The sequence below is a fragment of the Urocitellus parryii genome, chromosome 5 (genome assembly GCF_045843805.1).
Source record: "Urocitellus parryii isolate mUroPar1 chromosome 5, mUroPar1.hap1, whole genome shotgun sequence".
NCBI classification, from domain to species: domain Eukaryota; kingdom Metazoa; phylum Chordata; class Mammalia; order Rodentia; family Sciuridae; genus Urocitellus; species Urocitellus parryii.
In genome coordinates this window covers 187007838-187024557 of record NC_135535.1, presented here as the reverse complement: position 1 = coordinate 187024557, position 16720 = coordinate 187007838, and the positions used below count along the sequence as shown (strand labels likewise).

General features: G+C 49.1%; 1 protein-coding gene across 1 annotated transcript; it reads left to right on the top strand.

Annotated features, from left to right (window-relative positions):
* The first annotated feature begins 306 nt into the window (after window positions 1-306).
* Window positions 307-3838, top strand: Calhm3 (calcium homeostasis modulator 3). The gene is made up of 3 exons (XM_026401111.2): window positions 307-593; window positions 1508-1763; window positions 3365-3838. Exons 1-3 carry the CDS (start codon window positions 307-309, stop codon window positions 3836-3838), a joined length of 1017 nt encoding a protein of 338 aa, XP_026256896.1.
* Window positions 3839-16720: the final 12882 nt, after the last annotated feature.

Sequence of the window (16720 nt, the reverse complement as noted above, 5' to 3'; positions counted from 1 at the left end):
TGAGTATCCAAATCCCCAAAGAAAAGGAGAATGAGGTGGGGAGGGGTGGAGTGACAGAGTGGCACCCATTTGCCTAGAGGTACTTTGGGCTGGTTGGTCACAGAGCAGTGACACATTGCCCAGCGCAGAGGGAGCAGCACTGGGGACAATTGCCTGGTCAGAAGAGCCTTCACGGAGACAGCCTGCCTCTGCCTTAAGTCTTTAGGGGCTGGGCTGAGGACTAGACCCGGCCTCCTCCTCAGACCCCTGGAAAAGGAGAAAGAACTCCTGGGGCCATCTGGCAGCTGCCCCCACCCTACCACAGCCATGGACAGGTTCCGCTTGTTTTTCCAACACTTCCAGAACAGCTCCGAGTCTGTGATGAACGGCATCTGCCTGCTGCTGGCCGCGGTCACCATCAAGCTGTACTCCTCCTTCGACTTCAACTGCCCCTGCTTGGCGCGCTACAACACCCTCTACGGCCTGGGCCTGCTGCTCACGCCCCCGCTCGCCCTCTTCCTCTGTGGTCTCCTGGTCAACCGGCAGTCTGTGGTGATGGTGGAGGAGTGGTGCCGGCCCGAGGGACTCCGGAGGAAGGACTCGGGCATCATCTGGTAGGATCCCACACCTCTTCTCTCAGCAATCCCTGGGCACTGTCAGGGGCTCCCCCACCCAGCCCCCGGGTACTGTCAGGTGTGCCCCCTCCTTCCCCAACTTCCTTCAGCTCATAGAGGCCCAGTAACCAGTTTCCATCTGGAAAGATCTACATTTTTGCAGTAAGAGTGATTGAACTCAGGGCGTAGCACATGCCAGACAAGCACCCTACTACCAAACCACATCTCCAGTCCCTTTTTTTTATTATTACTTTATTTTGAGAAAGAGTCTTACTTAGTTGCCCAAGCTGACCTCAAACTTGCCATCCTCCTGCCTCAACTTCCCAAGAAATACATGTGTAGTTCTGTTCCTATCATTGGTCACCTTTCCATGACGAGTGCCACAAAAATATGAATGATACAGGGTTCCCAAGAATTCCCCAAGCCACATCTGTCACACTTGCCGTGGATTTTAACTTGCCACATTCACCAGGGGTAACCATGGCACGCAGAGCAGTTTTCTACATGTAATGAGAAGCAGTGGTTTACTTAAAGGCTGCATGCCCTCTCCCGCAAGTTCCCCAAGGACAAGGATCTCACCTGTAGCACCCCTGTGACACGTGCCCTGTATCAAAATCAGCCGATGATCTTGGCAATTCGCAATGCTCACCAGCCCCTGCTGCACTCCAACCTGGAGTCAAGCTCTGTTCTGCTAAGGGTCTAGCGAGTGTGGCCTCTCTGAATTCTCTCCTCAGCCCTGAGTCCGCTCCTTGTTAGGACCCATTTTTAAGGATGAGGACCTGGGGTACAAAGAAGTTAAGTTTCTTGTCCAAGCCCTCACATCTAGGAAATGGCAGTACTCAGACTCCAACTCAGGCTGACTCCACAGTTGAATTCTGCCTGCCCTTTGTGACTCCTCCTTCCTCTGCTCCCAGGTACATGTGCTCCTCTGTGCTGCAGAGAGCGCTGGCTGCCCCCATGGTCTGGATCCTGCTGGCCCTCCTTGATGGAAAGTGCTTTGTGTGTGCCTTCAGCAATTCTGTGGACCCTGAGAAGTTTCTGGACTTTGCCAACATGACCCCCAGCCAAGTGCAGCTCTTCCTGGCCAAGGTGCCCTGCAAAGAAGATGAGCTGGTCAGGGACAACCCTGCTCGAAAGGCCGTGTCTCGATACCTGCGGTGCCTGTCACAGGTATTAGCATTTTCTATGTGTTTGTTCATTTCATTCTCAGCACAACCCTCAGAGACAGATACAATTACTATCATCCCATTTGCAAATGAAGAAACTGAGGCTCTGAGAGTTTTTAGTTAACAAGTTCAATGCCATACAGCATATAAGAGGCAGGGTGGGGGATCTGAATGCATGTGTCATTATTCCTTAAAACCCCTCACCACAGTGCAGGTTCCCCTCAGTGCCTGGCTCTCTATAGGGTGCCCACTCCATTATCCTGGGGGCAAACCCAGGCCCACTTCCAGATCTCAGATTCCATCACCACCACCCCCAGATCCCTGTGCTGGAGTGTATCCACCAAAGAGCATTACAGGAGCCCATTACACACAGAGCACCACTAGGGTTACAGGCCATGAAGACCCAAGCCCTGTCTTCTGTGGGGGGCAGACAGGCTGGTGGCAAACACGGATCTGCGGTGCAGTGAGAGAGGACCAGTGTTCAGGCAGCACTTGATTCTGATTCAGACTGTGACTTTGGCCATGGCACTGACCTCTGGGCCTCGGTTTCTTGGGCAAAATAAAGCAGGGAAGGGTTGCTATCCTCAACCTTGCTGGTCTCTGTGGGCTTCAACACTCTAAGCTCTCCTGAGTTCAGGGGAAAGTGAAGTCAGACAAGGGTTTAAACCCTAACTAAGCTGTTAGCCATCAGTCATGTTAAGCTCAGCAAATTGTCTGATTTTCTTCTCCTCGTGTATAAAATATTCACCTTAAATTTGGGTGGAAGGGTCTTGTGTGCAGCCATATGAGACAGTTTTGAAAATGATGGGAATCATATCTATAAATGACAAGCATTCAGATGGCTTTGTAGTTTCGAGGAGTGATTTCTCATTGCTCCAGGATTTAAGCTGGGTCTTGAAGAGAGGCAATTTTGGAAGGTAAAGAAGAATCTGCTAGGTGTGGGCTCCAGCCTTGGAGAATGGCTTCCAGTTTCTCACTGCCTGGACACTGTTCCCTGTCCCCATTCCTAGCACAGTGCCTTCCACAAAATAGAGCATGAATGTGTGCATGGATGAGAGGATGGATGGATGAATGTACATGAGGATCACATGAAGGACTAAATGAAAAGATGAGAGAGGATGGCTGATGGGTGGGTGGGTGATAAGCAGAAGGTTAAGAGTATGGAAGCATGAATGGGTGGGAAGGTGGATAGCTAAGAGGATGGATATGGACAAGATGGGAGGAAGGTTGGATGGGAAGATGATGGACATATAGTCAGATAAGAGGATAGATGACCGGATGGATGAGTGGAGAGATGGTTGGACAGACAGATGAGTAGCTACAAGAATGGGAGAATAAATGGAAAAGATGGATGGATGGATGGATGGATGGATGGATGGATGGATGGATGGATGCATGCATGCATGGATGGATGGATGGATGGATGGATAGATGGATGGATGAATATGGATGGAGAATGGCTGGTAGGATGCATGACTAAATGGGAAAGTGGATAGATTTGAGGAAGGATGAAGGGAGTAGTAAAGAGGGAGCTTTGGAGCACCTCCACAGTATCACAGCACCTGAGCCCCACTGCACCCCACCTCATGCCTCCTCAACCTCTAGGCCATCGGCTGGAGTATCACCCTGCTGCTGATTGTGGCGGCCTTCCTGGCCCGTTGCCTGAGGCCCTGCTTCGACCAGACAGTCTTGCTGCAGCGCAGATACTGGAGCAACTACGTGGACCTGGAACAGAAGCTCTTTGACGAGACGTGCTGTGAGCATGCCCGGGACTTCGCGCACCGCTGCGTGCTGCACTTCTTCGCCAGTATGCAGAGTGAGCTGCGGGCTCGCGGGCTGCGCCGGGATCTGGGGGAGGAGCCCCCTGAGCCCCTAGACGACCTGGATGGCGGAAGTGGGAAGGCCCACCTGCGCGCAGTCTGCAGCCAAGAGCAGGTGGACCACCTCCTAAGTACCTGGTACTCCAGCAAACCTCCACTTGACCTTGCGGCATCCCCAGGGTTCTGGGGGGCTGGCCTCAGCCACCGTGCACCCATGGTGGCTCCAGGCACAAGGCTGTCCCAACACACTGATGTGTAGGGACCCTGCCAGGCTTGAATGGCAACAGTGCACCCATGTGAAATGCCCATGTTGACACCCATATTCCAAGGCCTTAGGACCCCAGGGCAGACAGTCTACCCTCATTGGCCTCCTTCTCAAATGGCCCAGTCTCAGCCTAGCTTATGAATGTGGGTTCTAGTCAAGTGCCAGTTCTGATTCAATGCATCCAGGACTGGACCACAGAATCTCAAAACAAGCTCTTGAGTAATATTCATGTTTCTGGTCAGTGGACCAAACCTGTGTATCATAGATACTGTGTGCGTGTACAATATGTAACAACAAATCCCACCATTATATACAATTACAATGCACTGATTTTAAAATTGAGGTAGGGGGAAGTCTAAATAGAACTGTTATGGGTTCTGGGTCCTAGATGTTGATTTTAAATAATAAAAATAATCATAATAGCAATGCTTATTTGGTGACTATTATGTGTTCCGCATTGTTCTAACTTCTCTAGGTATTTTAACTCATTTAATCCTCATAATAACCTAATGAAGTAGGTATGAATATAAGCTCAAGTTTTTAGAAAAGAAAACTGAGGCCTAAAGAGGCTAAGTTGCTCAAGGTCACCCATGTAGGAGCTGGAATTGGATGCCAGGAGGCCTGGTTCTGGAGTCTGCTCTGAGCTACCACATCAGTCTGCCCTCTAGACCATTTGGTTAGTTGGTTGGTTGGTTGGTTGGTTGGTTGGTTAGTTGGTTGGTTGGTTGGCTGGTTGATTGGTTGGTTTTCAATGCCCTTGTTGGGTTTCCTAAAGCTTCTATCAAGGTTAGTTGATAGAAGTTAGCTTCTGTCAGTAAGTTCTAGTAAGCTCTGCCTTTGAGTTCCTCTAGAAAGCCCTAATTAGTGCCTCTTACTGGCCACTCAATGAATTGTTTCATTTTTCCTGTTGAGTGTATTTTTCTGTGTTTCTATGTCAAGGGGGTAGTTGTGTGTAGCTACTACTTTCCCAGCTTCTACAGTTCTGTTTCCAGCCAACCATGCTGGGGCGGGCCCAGAGCAGCCCTTTCCTCCTTCTAGCCCTCTCTTCCCCTTCATTTGGCAGGAACTGCCCCCCTCACATTCCCACTCACCTCCACCTCCCTAACCCTCAGCCTGACCCCTGAGCTCAACACAGTCCTATACACTACCCCTTCCAGGGCTTTCCATGCTGCCCTCACTGAGAAGTTGGCCCCTGGCCAGCAATGCCCAGAGCCAGGTATGGGTGTGGGATCTATCTCAGAACCAAAAGTCCCTGAAACACCAGTGTCAGATCTGCAGGGAAAACTGTCACTCACTCTCCAGAAACTTAACAGGAAGAGTTAGGGGAAGATCTAGTCTTTCAGAAACCCAGGGCCTCCTCTGCCCCTCCCTGATGATTCATCCTACACACACACACACACACACACACACACACACACACACACACCTGCCTTTGCCAGAACAGATGATTGCTACACATGTGCAGAGCTGGGTTTACTCAAGGCTTTTATACTTCCTTAGGGTCCCCTGGACAGTACAGAGGCCCCTGGAAATCTCCCCTGGAGCCCAGCTCCCTCCATCCTGGCCATCTCTGCTCTCCTGGGCTCTTGCCAAGGGATCTCGTGAGAACAGAAAATCTCTGCAGCCCAGCTCCCACCACCTCCTGATGTGGTCAGGCCATGCAAATGTCTGAAATGGCACTAGGGTAGGGCATGATTTAGGCAAATTGCTACAGCAATTGAAGAAGAAGGTGGGGATGAGAGGTGGCATCCTGACCAGTAGGTAGGTGACATTACGGCCTATGTTCTGGCCCCTACATACTTTCTTTTATTTAAAAAAAAAATATATATATATATATATATATATATATATATATATATATATCCCAGCCCACGTGCTTTCTTTCAAAAAGCAGTTTACCCAAAGCCATTCTGGCTCTGCTCTGATTTAAGTCAATAGGACACTGCATTCCTTGACCAAAAAACCTGTTAGCCACAGAATTTAAAACTTCTCTCTGCTATAAGAACACAGATCAGGAGCTGGGGCTGGGGCTCAGTGGTAGAATACTTGCATAGCATGCATGAGGCACTGGGTTCGGTCCTGGGCTCCACATAAAGATAAAGAAATAAAATAAAAGTATAAAAAAAAACCACAAATCACCCTGAAGAGGGGGCTTTTGTGAACCTTATGCAGACTAAAAATTCCAACGCCCAGGAGAATAGGATAATTAAAAGCAAAGCAGACCTACTGAAGAGGCACCCCCTTTCTCCACAGAAAAGTCATAACTGGGCTTCTCCAGAAATCTTCACCATGGCTGATTTTAGGACTGTCAGCAAAAGAGTCTCTGCAAAAGAGTTCAATGTAGATAAACTTCCTATTTTCATGTTGCCCTGTTTTACTTGGCCATTGGCCGGGAAGAAATCAGCACTCCAGGTGTGCTGGACACCCCCTTACTAGTTACCCACAAACATATCCAGTATACTAGTTTGTAAAAATGTGTAAACAAGGCCTCTGGCCTTGAGCTGGGCTTCATAGAGATGTCTACATTTCTAAGATAAGAGAAGTTACCACTTGGGCTCCATGGTAACAGCTGGCAGGGGGAGGAAAGAAAGAGGAGAAGAAGCTCTCCCCTTCTCAGGTGTTGTCCTTGAAGGGCTTACTTGCCCAGAACAGTAAAGAAAAAGCTGCTTTTATGTGAACTTCTGCCGACTGTGAACTTCTGAGCCCCTCCCCTTAATGCTGGGTATAAAATTCTGAAACTACCTGAGCTCGGGGTTCAGGGGATTGACTGATTACAGCAAAAGCTGTGCCCTCTGAGCCTGGCTGCAGCCAAATAAAACTGTTTCCTGCTATCTTTGGTGCCTTGCCTCGTTTGTCCCTACAACACTACCATAAAATCTATAAAAGCAAAATCAAAAAAAAAAAAAAAACAAGTTCCAGTTAGAATTAGTCAGCCTGGGCCAAGATGACCAAGAGTTGCATTTAGATATTTAACATCTCATTTTAATCTTATTATCATAGCAAAATTTCCCCTCCCCCACCACGAGTTTCACTTGAGTTCCTGTGGTAAGACCATGTACAGTAGGGATTTTAAAATCTGATGCAGTCCTACTGTCAATCAAAAGTTAAGAGGTGGGGGCTGGGGTTGTGGCTCAGTGGTAGAGTGCTGGCCTATCATGTGTGAAGCACTGGGTTCGATCCTCAGTACCACATAAAAATAAATAAAATATAAAGGCATTGTGCTCCTCTACAACTAAAAAAAAAATATTTAAAAAACTTTGTATTAAGAAAAAAAAAGAGGTGGGCCTGTAATCCCAGTTGCTTGGGAGGCTGAGGCAGGAGGATTGCTTGTTTAAAGCCAGACTCATCAATTTAGTGAGGCTCTGAGCATGACACTGTCTCTACATAAAAAATAAAAAGGGGCTGGGGTTGTGATTCAGTGGTTAAGTGCCCCTGGATTCAATCTCTGGTACAAAAATAATATTGAATTAAGAGATGGTACCTGGATGAGACTTTCTAGAAACTTCTCTAAGGCCCCCATAAACCTAGGGAACAAAGGAGATCACCCTCTCCTTTTAGGACATCTTTCCTTTCTCCTCTGGTATACTTTGCTATACTTTTATTACATTTTGTGTCCTGTTTCCTGTCTTGCTTGAAATTTTCCACCTCTTAGTGTACAAGAGTCACTATCCCCAAGAAGCTCATTGTCAATTTGGTGAACAGGGATGGTGCAGAAAAAGGGGTAATCCAGAATGAACAGTGCAATATAATGGAGGAGCCATGTGCCTTTGATTTTGCAGGGAGAAGTAAAGTTCCAAGCTGGGGGACCAGGGCAGGTTCCGCAGTGGAGGTGACATTTGAATGGTCTTGAAGGATGGGGAAGTTTTTGACATATGAAAAGAGAAAAGAGGAAAGAGTGCAGAGGAAGCCCAAGGGAGGGAACAGCAAGAACCAAGGCTAAGAGTCTGGTGAAGGGCTGGGCCAATTGCGTTTTCTCATTCAGCAGACATTTATTGAATGTCTAGAGACCCAGAGAGCAAGACAGACATGCTCCTGTCTTACTGGAGCTTCTGGACAGAGAGAGAGAGACAGGGCCGTGAACACACAATCAAATAAGGTGACAGTCCATCCTGGCAAAAGTAGAGGGCCTTGGCCAGAGGACTGAAGAGTTCAGCCCATAGTCAGGATAGACAGACAGTAAAATAGGCAGCAGTTAAGTGCAATGGGCCCCATAAAGACTGCTCTAAATGTAAACGTCACTCCATGAAATTAACCTGGAAAAAGTTCCAAACATACCAGCCAACTCTCGTGTCCTGGAGCTGCTGGATAAGGGAAGTGGGATGCACTGAGTGAAGGCTTCAGACTCAAGGGCTAAAAAGGGCATGAGCACCAGGCGTGGTGGCGCACGCACCTGTAATCCCAGTGGCTGAGATAGGAGGATCACGAGTTCAAAGCCAGCCTCAGCAAAAAACGAGGCACTAAGCAACTCAGTGAGACCCTGTCTCTAAATAATATAAAATAGGGCTGGGGATGTGGCTCAGTGGTCAAGAGCCCTGAGTTTAATCCCTGGTACCAAAAGGAAAAAAAAGGGGGGGCACCAGAGACCAGAAGGTCACAGGCCAAACCAATAGCCTTGGTATTTTTCCAATACCTGATAAACATATATAGTGATCAATGCACCTACCTGGCAGCCATATTAACCTCCAGACTAGCACACCTGAATGGCAATCTCCTATAGGGTTCCCTCTCGCCTGGTGAGAGCTCTATTTCTTTTCTTCTCATTTGCAAAAAATCCTACTCTTTCATCTCATTCTCCATTGTCTGTGGGTTTTGTTCTTAAAATTCACAAGAACCTGAACAGATACTGGCAGGCAACTGGGGTCTGCTGCAAAGGTAAGCGGGCATTTCCTGCTGTGGAGGACTGCAGCACCATCCCCACACAGGTCCTGCTCATGCTGCCTAGGAACCAGGTCCCGCTGGCTGAGACCAGCCGCTAACACTGAAGGGCACCCCCAGCTGTGAAGAGCCCCTCCTGCAGCAAAGGGCTGTGACCCCACCAGTGGCTACAGCAACCGAGGCCGGGAACCAGGTTTCAGCAACACATTTTCAGGATCCTCTTCCCTGACATCCTTTGAAAGCATTGCCCACCTTCTTCAGTCCTTAGACGATGTGGTTTCCAAGCCCCAACCTCTTTGCCGCACTGTATATAAAAGCAAGAGGCCTAGGGCATGGATGCCACCCCACCAGAGAGTAAGGGACACAGGTAGCAGGCTTTCACCTGGCTCCTAAAGATCCTCCTTCCATTGGGGGCTGGGGATGTGGCTCAAGTGGTAGCGCACTCTCCTGGCATGCGCGCAGAGCTGGGATCGATCCTCAGCACCACATACAAATAAAGATGTTATGTCCGCCGAAAACTAATAAATAAATAAATAAATATTTAAAAAAAAAAAAAAAGATCCTCCTTCCTCAGGAAAGCCACTGTCTTGGGGACCCAAGCTCATTTTCCAAGCCTCAACCAATTTTGGATTACAGTCCACCCCATACCCCCCGCCCAACTGCTCCCTACCACTGACTTCATCCTATACATGGAGTCTCCCTCGGAGACACAGTGTCACAGGGCAGAAATGTGCTAGAAGCTTGGGCTTTGGCTGTACAAATCTCCTCCTTGTGCAACCAAGCAGCTGCAGCCTTCTGGTCTACCAGATCTGCAGGAGGAGGGGAGGGTGGGAGGAGCCTTCAGGGTTCCATTCTAGACTTTGACTTTGTCCTGCAGGAAAAGGGGTGATAGCTGGGATTCACCCATGTGAAGAAGATGCTTAAAGCTTCAGGTAAAGATAGGGCCCTTGGTGAGAAAGTCTTGAGTGAGATGAGGATGAGTTTTGGAGGAAGAAGAGGGGGAAGCCAGAGAAAGAAAGAGCATCCAAGAGGCAGAGAATGCAGAGGCAGCTGAATTTCAAAATGCCACAGGAATGAACTCGAATCCAGCACTTCTGGGAGGCTCAGGAGGGAAGGACTGAGGGAAAAAGTCCTTGATTATTGGCAAGTGCCCAGGACAGGGAATTGCTCACCCAGGGATGGGTCCAGGCCAAGCAGATGAGTGGTTCTGTGGGATTCATATAAATCCCTGGGCACCTGCCCCACCCATGACTATAATGGAAGGGTAGGGAGTTTGGAGCCTGCCCCAATTTGTGATACTGATACAGGAGTGACTTTAAGGGGAGGTAGTAGGATCAAAAGACCAGATGGGAGCCGAGGAATCGTGTCCACCCCAGCATGCTTCCACTTCCCAGGGTCCCATAGAAAAATTAAGGAGTTCTCTGGTGAGGGCCTAGCTCTACCCAACCCCTTGAGACCAAATGAAATTTCTTCTCCTTGCCTGTGCTTGAGAAGCTCTGCCGGGGGAGGCTGGAGGACTGAGGAATGGGGAGTGTATCCCTGAAAGTCTAGAGAAGACCAGTGGGAAATGGATGGCAGATGGGGAGAGCAGAGGTGATGCTGGGCTGCCTTGGCAGTGAGCTTTGAACGTCCACCACCTTTAGCCCTCCTCACTCTCCTCACAGACTGGAGGGAAACCTGGAGAGAAAGGCAGGTACTGTCTCCTGTTTGTGTCTCCCCAGGACTTCATCTTGGGCCAAGGCTCATTTCATTCACTTACTTAAATGAACCCAGCACTTATTAATTGAGCTCTTTATGCACCCAGAATACTTAAGCTTCGAGAATAGAGTAATGAATAGGACAGATATGGACCTTTAGCCATATCTGAGCCCCAGATTATCAATAAATACACTCCCTAAGTAATTAAGATTGTAACCTGTGCTTGAAGGGACATTATGAAAGCCTCTATCAGCAGGAGACTAGAAGATCTCCCTAAAGTGGGGAGCCTTAACCTGAGAACTTAAAGATGAACAGGGATTTTGCAGTAAAGAACAGGAGGATAAGCATTCCAGGAACGTGCAAAGCATGGGCTAAGGCCCTGAGATAGGAAGGGGTTTGTCCTGTGTAGGGAATAGAAAGAAACCTGATGAGCTGAAGTGTAGACCCTGGGGGGAGAGTGACATTTTGTAGGCTGTGTGAAGGATTTTGGACTTCATTACTGCAGGGAATGAAGCCATAGATCAATCAGACATTTGCTTTTAAAATATCACTCTGGCCATAGCCTCAGGGGGGCTTGATTGGGGCCCAGTGTGAACTGTAAAAGGCAGGTGAGCGCTGATGAGCTTGGATGAGAATGGAGATGGAGGATGTGGTAAGTTACAGAGATTTAAGAGGGGGGGCTGGGGATGTGGCTCAAGCGGTAGCGCGCTCGCCTGGCATGCGTGCGGCCCGGGTTCGATCCTCAGCACCACATACAAACAAAGATGTTGTGTCTGTCAATAACTAAAAAATAAAGAAATATTTTTTTAAAAAAGATGTTGTTCCACTGCTTTAAAAAAAAGAGAGAGAGATTTAGGAGGTAGAACCGACTCTGCGTGTCCTGCTTAAAATGTAACACAGACACTGTACCAGCCTGGGCAATGACCCATGTCTGTGATCCCAGCAACTCCAGAGGCTGAGGCAGGAGGACCACGAGTTCAAGGCCAATCTCAGCAACTTAACAAGATTCTGTCTCAAAATAAAAAATAAAGGGCTGGAGTTGTGACTCAGTGGCAGAGCGCTTGCCTCACACATGTGAGGCACTGGGTTTGATCCTCAGCACCACATAAAAATAAGTAAACAAAAATCAAGATATCGTGTCCATGTATAACTAAAAAATATATTTAATAAATAAATAAAAATAAGAATAAAAAGGACTGGGAATGTAATTCAGTGCTAAAGCACCCCTGGGCTCAATTCCAAATGCCAAAATAAATAAATTAATTAATCAATTGAAAGAAGATAAAAGACTATGTTATTCAGGCTGGATTTGAGATATAAAAATAAAATGCAGCCAGGTGCAGTGGCACACGCCTGTAACCCCAGGAACTCAGGCAACTAAGGCAGAAGGAGGGCCCGTCTGAGGCCAGCCTCAGCAACTTAGCAAGACCCTGTCTCAAAATAAAAAATAAAAAGGACTGTGGATGTAGTCCCTCCGTGATAGAGTGTCCCTAGGTTTCACCCCTAGTTCTGCAAAAATAGATAATAGATAATTGATAGATAGATAGATAGATAGAATGCAGTAAAAGTAAAGCAAGAATGTTAATGGCTTAACATAACGAACTTAATGTCTAACTCAAGCAAAATCTCAGGAGAGCAGGATGGGGGAGGGACTTGCTCTGCAGAGTCACTTAGGGTCCCAGCTGGCAGATGGCCCCCATCTCATGGTGCCACCCTCAAGACACTTGGTATCCCCAGAGGCAGGGCCTGGGGCGAGGAAGTGGGTACAGTAGCTTATGTGGAAGTTGCTGCCAGGAAACCCTGGAGGGAACAGACGTGATCCCCAGTCACCGCCCGTGGCACCTAGGGCACAATCTCTTGGGGACCTTGAGGACCAGCAGCTCAGGAGAACAATGGATTGTTTCCTCCCAGCCTCACTTTCCCTATAGGGCCCTAACTGGGTCCCCGCCAGCCTTAGGCCAAATGTAAACCCAGTGCTGGGATGACTGCAGCAGGTAGGGGACTTAGGTGAGCAGCCTGTGTCCTCTTGAGGTGAAGACCACATACCGGGGCTGGGGCGGAGCTCGAAGGTAGAGCACTGCTTAGCCTGCGCAAGGTCCTGGGCTCAATCCCCAGCACCAAAAATAGACCTTGGTCCTCTGAAAACACACATCCGCCATGGGCTCCTGCCTCCTCCACTGCCCCCTGCTCTGGCTGCTCCACCAGTTGCTGGGTGACTCTCCTATGCAAATCGGGCATTTTCCTAAAGGTACAGGCAGGCACTCTCCCCAGGGGCCCCCTTTGCATGACCTAATACAAACTTTCGAAGACACTGCTGAGGCTCAGGTGTGTTCTTACTGCCGTAATGTTGTAACCATCGTCTGCAGAGAGCCCATGCTGGGCCTGGCACTGTGCTGAGTGCTTCACCTGCATCCTCCTACAGCACCCTCACAACCCCCTGAGAGGTGGTCTATCATTCTCCCCATTTCACAGATGAGAAGGCTGAGGCCCCCACAGATTAGATACTTAAATACTTGCCCAAAAGTCCCTGGCTACTATGGGACACGGTTAAAATTCGAACCTGGGTCACCAGTTAGGTTGCTCTCAACCACTCTGGGATGCAGTTTTCACTAAGGGACAACAAGTGAGCAGGCAGGGCCTTGAGTCAGACTCTGTGGACAGTGAGGGACAGCACAAGTGAAGGTGAGGTGTCCAGGACGCTGTAACAAGATAACACAGAATTGCCTCAAACCACACACGTTTATTTCTCATAGTTCAGAGGCTGAAAGTCTAAGACCAGGATGTCAGCAGGGTTGGGTTCTGGTGAAGGCCTCCTTCCCAGTCATAGAAGGCCACTTTGTCACTGTGTCCCCACCTGTTAAAAGGTAAGAGAGTTCTCTGGAGTCTCTTTATAATGGCACTAATCCCTCCATGAGAGCACCACCCTCATGACCTAACTACCTCCCCCAAACCCCACCACCTAATACCATTATGTTGAGGGTTAGGATTCTGACTTGTAAACGTGGGGGGGACAAATGTTCAATGCATAGCGTCCCAGGCAGCCTGTGTCCCTTCTGTGCCATGGACAACAACCAGCTCTCTGGCCTCAGCTGGTGCTCATAAGGCCACACCCTCCTCCTTCCCACCCCCACCCCTCAACCTGCCCCGCCCATCCACCCTTCAGAAGAAACGCCTGTTCCTAACACTCTTCACCTCTTCACCTCCTGGGTCCTACCATGATGACATCGGTTTATGACACTAGGATAAACAGGGGATTTGGAGACATCCACATAGAACTTGATGAAAAACAAAACAAAATGATCATCTTATATAATTATCATAAAAATAAACAAAGTATTAGGAAATGTGTTAAATGCTGAGTTTCCATAAAATATCCAAATTAAATTTTTTAAACTTCTCAAAACAAAAAACTTGAGGTTGCTTCAGTAAGCACATTCTGGGGCGGGGGGGTTACCTAGGATTGAACTCAGGGGCACACGACTACTGAGCCACATCCCCAGTCCTATTTTGTATCTTATTTAGAGACAGGGTCTCACTGAGTTGCTTAGCGCCTCCCTTTTGCTGAGACTGGCTTTGAACTCACAATCCTCCTGCCTCAGCCTCCTGAGCCACTGGGATTACAGGTGTGCACCACCACGCTTGGAACTTTGTGTGTGGGGGGGGATGGGTATTGGGGCACTCAACCATGGAGCCATCCCCATCCCGTTTTATATTTTATTTAGAGGTAGATTCTTGCTAAGTTGCTCAGGCTGACTTTGAACTTGTGATCCTCCTACCTCAGCCTCCTTGCCCCTGGAATTACAGACATTCACCACCTGGCCGGTGTGAGCACATTTTTCAATATCAGACTTTTTGGGGAAGGGGTAACTGGGGATTGAACCCAGGGTCACTTACCCAATAAACCACATCCCCAGCCCTTTTTTTATGTTTTTTTTTTAAATATTTATTTTTTAGTTGTAGTTAGACACAATACCTTTATTTTATTTATTTTTTTATGTGGTGCTGAGGATAGAACCCAGGGCCTGGCATGTGCTAGGTGAGCGCTCTACGGCTGAGCCACAACCCCAGCCCATTATGTTTTATTTTGAGACAGGGTCTTGCTAAGTCCTTAGGGTCTCACTATGTTGCTGAGGTTGGTCTCAGACTTGCAATCCTCTTGCCTCAGCTTCCTGAATCACTGGGATTACAGGCGTGCACCCCCACATCCAGCAATATCAGACTTTTCTTTCTTTCTTTCTTAATAGTACTGGGAGTTGAACCCAAGTCCTTGCACATCCTAGGCAAGTATTTTACCAGTGAGCTACACCACCAGCCCTTATGTCAAAGATTTTAAAATAAAATTGCAGTTAGAATTTGCAGGGCATAAATATGAGGGTAAAGTAGGCACCTTGGATACCATTAAACAGGGACATTGCTACAGGGAGCCATGTCCAACAAAGATAGGCACGATAGAGATTCTAGATAGCTACCTAGGGCCACCCCTCCTGGTTTCCGGAGCTATCCTAGGCCCATCTCATCCCCACCCACCACTCCTGGGGCTGTGTGCCAGGCCCCAGCTGCAGCTTGGACCCTTGGCTGGCCATGCCTGCAATGGGCCAGTGCACATCAATGCACCTCCTTTGCTTGATCTCCTTCATCCTCATTCCCACCAAGGGGTGTCCCAGGTTAGCCGCTGACAAGGGCCCTCTAGGGGCTACCAGCCTAAGGGCTCCAGTTGTCCCAGAGCAACATTTTCCCCATCTGTATGCCCTTTGTGAGACCAGCATTTCCACCTGGATTAGTAGAACAGGGGGCCTTGATACAGCCAGAAGAGAAAAGCCAAAACCCCACTGCCCTGACCTCTCTTCAACCCTTACTCTAACTCTGTGAGAGGGCTAGCCTGGGCTCCTATCCCACCTCCGCACCTACAAGCTGGGTAACCTTTAGCTAATAACTTACCTTCTCTGAGCCCCAGTCCCCACCTCTGTAAAATGGGGCAGTGCCTATCCCACAGGGTTTCTCTGAGTTCGAGATTCAGGATAAAGAGAGAGAAATACTGAATCTTAAAGGAAATACCCATCAGCGGTCGAGATACATAAAGCACAGTTGTAAATCTTGGCCCATGCCCCTGTAAAATGAGGAAGATACACAAGTGCAGGAAACATCGGTGTGAAATTGTGCAGCTCCACCCTGGATCCACCTCCAGTTCATCCCCTGATACAGCCCTTCTACATATGAGGGACCCCTGGCCCAAGGTACTCTCCAGACAGCCCACATTCCCCCTTAAATGTAGATCTACCTTCCTAAATAAACCTCCATCTATGCCTTTCCTTGTGCTGAAATTCTTTTCTATCACATATGCCAAGAACCTCCCTGGTCCTGAGTTAGGCTGTTTTTGTCAACTTTACAGATACAAAGCCCACTAATGAGGTTCCATGCACTCCTACAGGCGCAGACAGGAGCCACAGCAAGCTCATGCCTGGGCACAAACATGGGGAGGCACAGATCTGTGGGCCCCGTGGAGACACCCTGTCTGGGTTCTGCCTCACCCCCACCCCCACCCCTTGCCCCAGACAGGAACCATCCAGTTGGAGCCAGATCTGACCTGCCCTTCTGGGAGAGCTGTGGACATCAAAGGGAGCCCATCAAGCCCCTCCCCTTTGATGAGTACAGGGAGGAGGCCCTGGTCCTGCAGACACTCTGGAGGCACAGGCTCCAGGCAGGCAGCACCCCACCAACCCCTTAACTTTTTATCTGGGGACATAGAGCTAGGAGGTGGAGGCAGGAAAGGATTCGCCATCCGCAACCCACCTGCAGAGCACACAGAGGCACAGGCAGGTCTGACACGAAGGTACCTGCACACCACAGTTCCCTGCCCAGGCAGCCTGTCCACTACAGGTCCTCCGACTTCAAATCCAGGACATTTTACTCCATGTCATGCCCACAATTACACCATGTCCACCGCCACCACTGCCATCCTCATGGTGACCAACATCACCTCCCAACCCTTCCCATCTCCCTGACCCCTGCTGCAGTCACCCCACCACTGCCACCCCCACATCGGCAGACCATCATTGTGTGTCTGATGGAGGTGGCCCTGGGATCCTGATGCAATGTGGAGGAAAGACATGCAGAGGGAGGGTGATATGCTTCCCAGGAGCCTGGAGGCCTCTGCAGCACCAGGGACTCCCTCAGACTCCACCCTGCTGGACACACTGTCCTCCCAGCCTGTGCCCTCCCCTTCCCCACCCTCCCACACTCACAGAGAGCTGGTCCCCATCAGGTGAGGCCCTTGAGGCAGCTGGGGAGAGACAGGAGTCAGGG

Excerpts from the sequence above, each read along its gene's own strand:
- Calhm3 (XM_026401111.2), top strand. The coding sequence starts at position 307 with ATGGACAGGTTCCGCTTGTTTTTCCAACACTTCCAGAACAGCTCCGAG. Across the intron at positions 594-1,507 it reads AAGGACTCGGGCATCATCTG|GTACATGTGCTCCTCTGTGC; the intron begins GTAGGATCCCAC and ends CTCTGCTCCCAG. Across the intron at positions 1,764-3,364 it reads ACCTGCGGTGCCTGTCACAG|GCCATCGGCTGGAGTATCAC; the intron begins GTATTAGCATTT and ends CTCAACCTCTAG.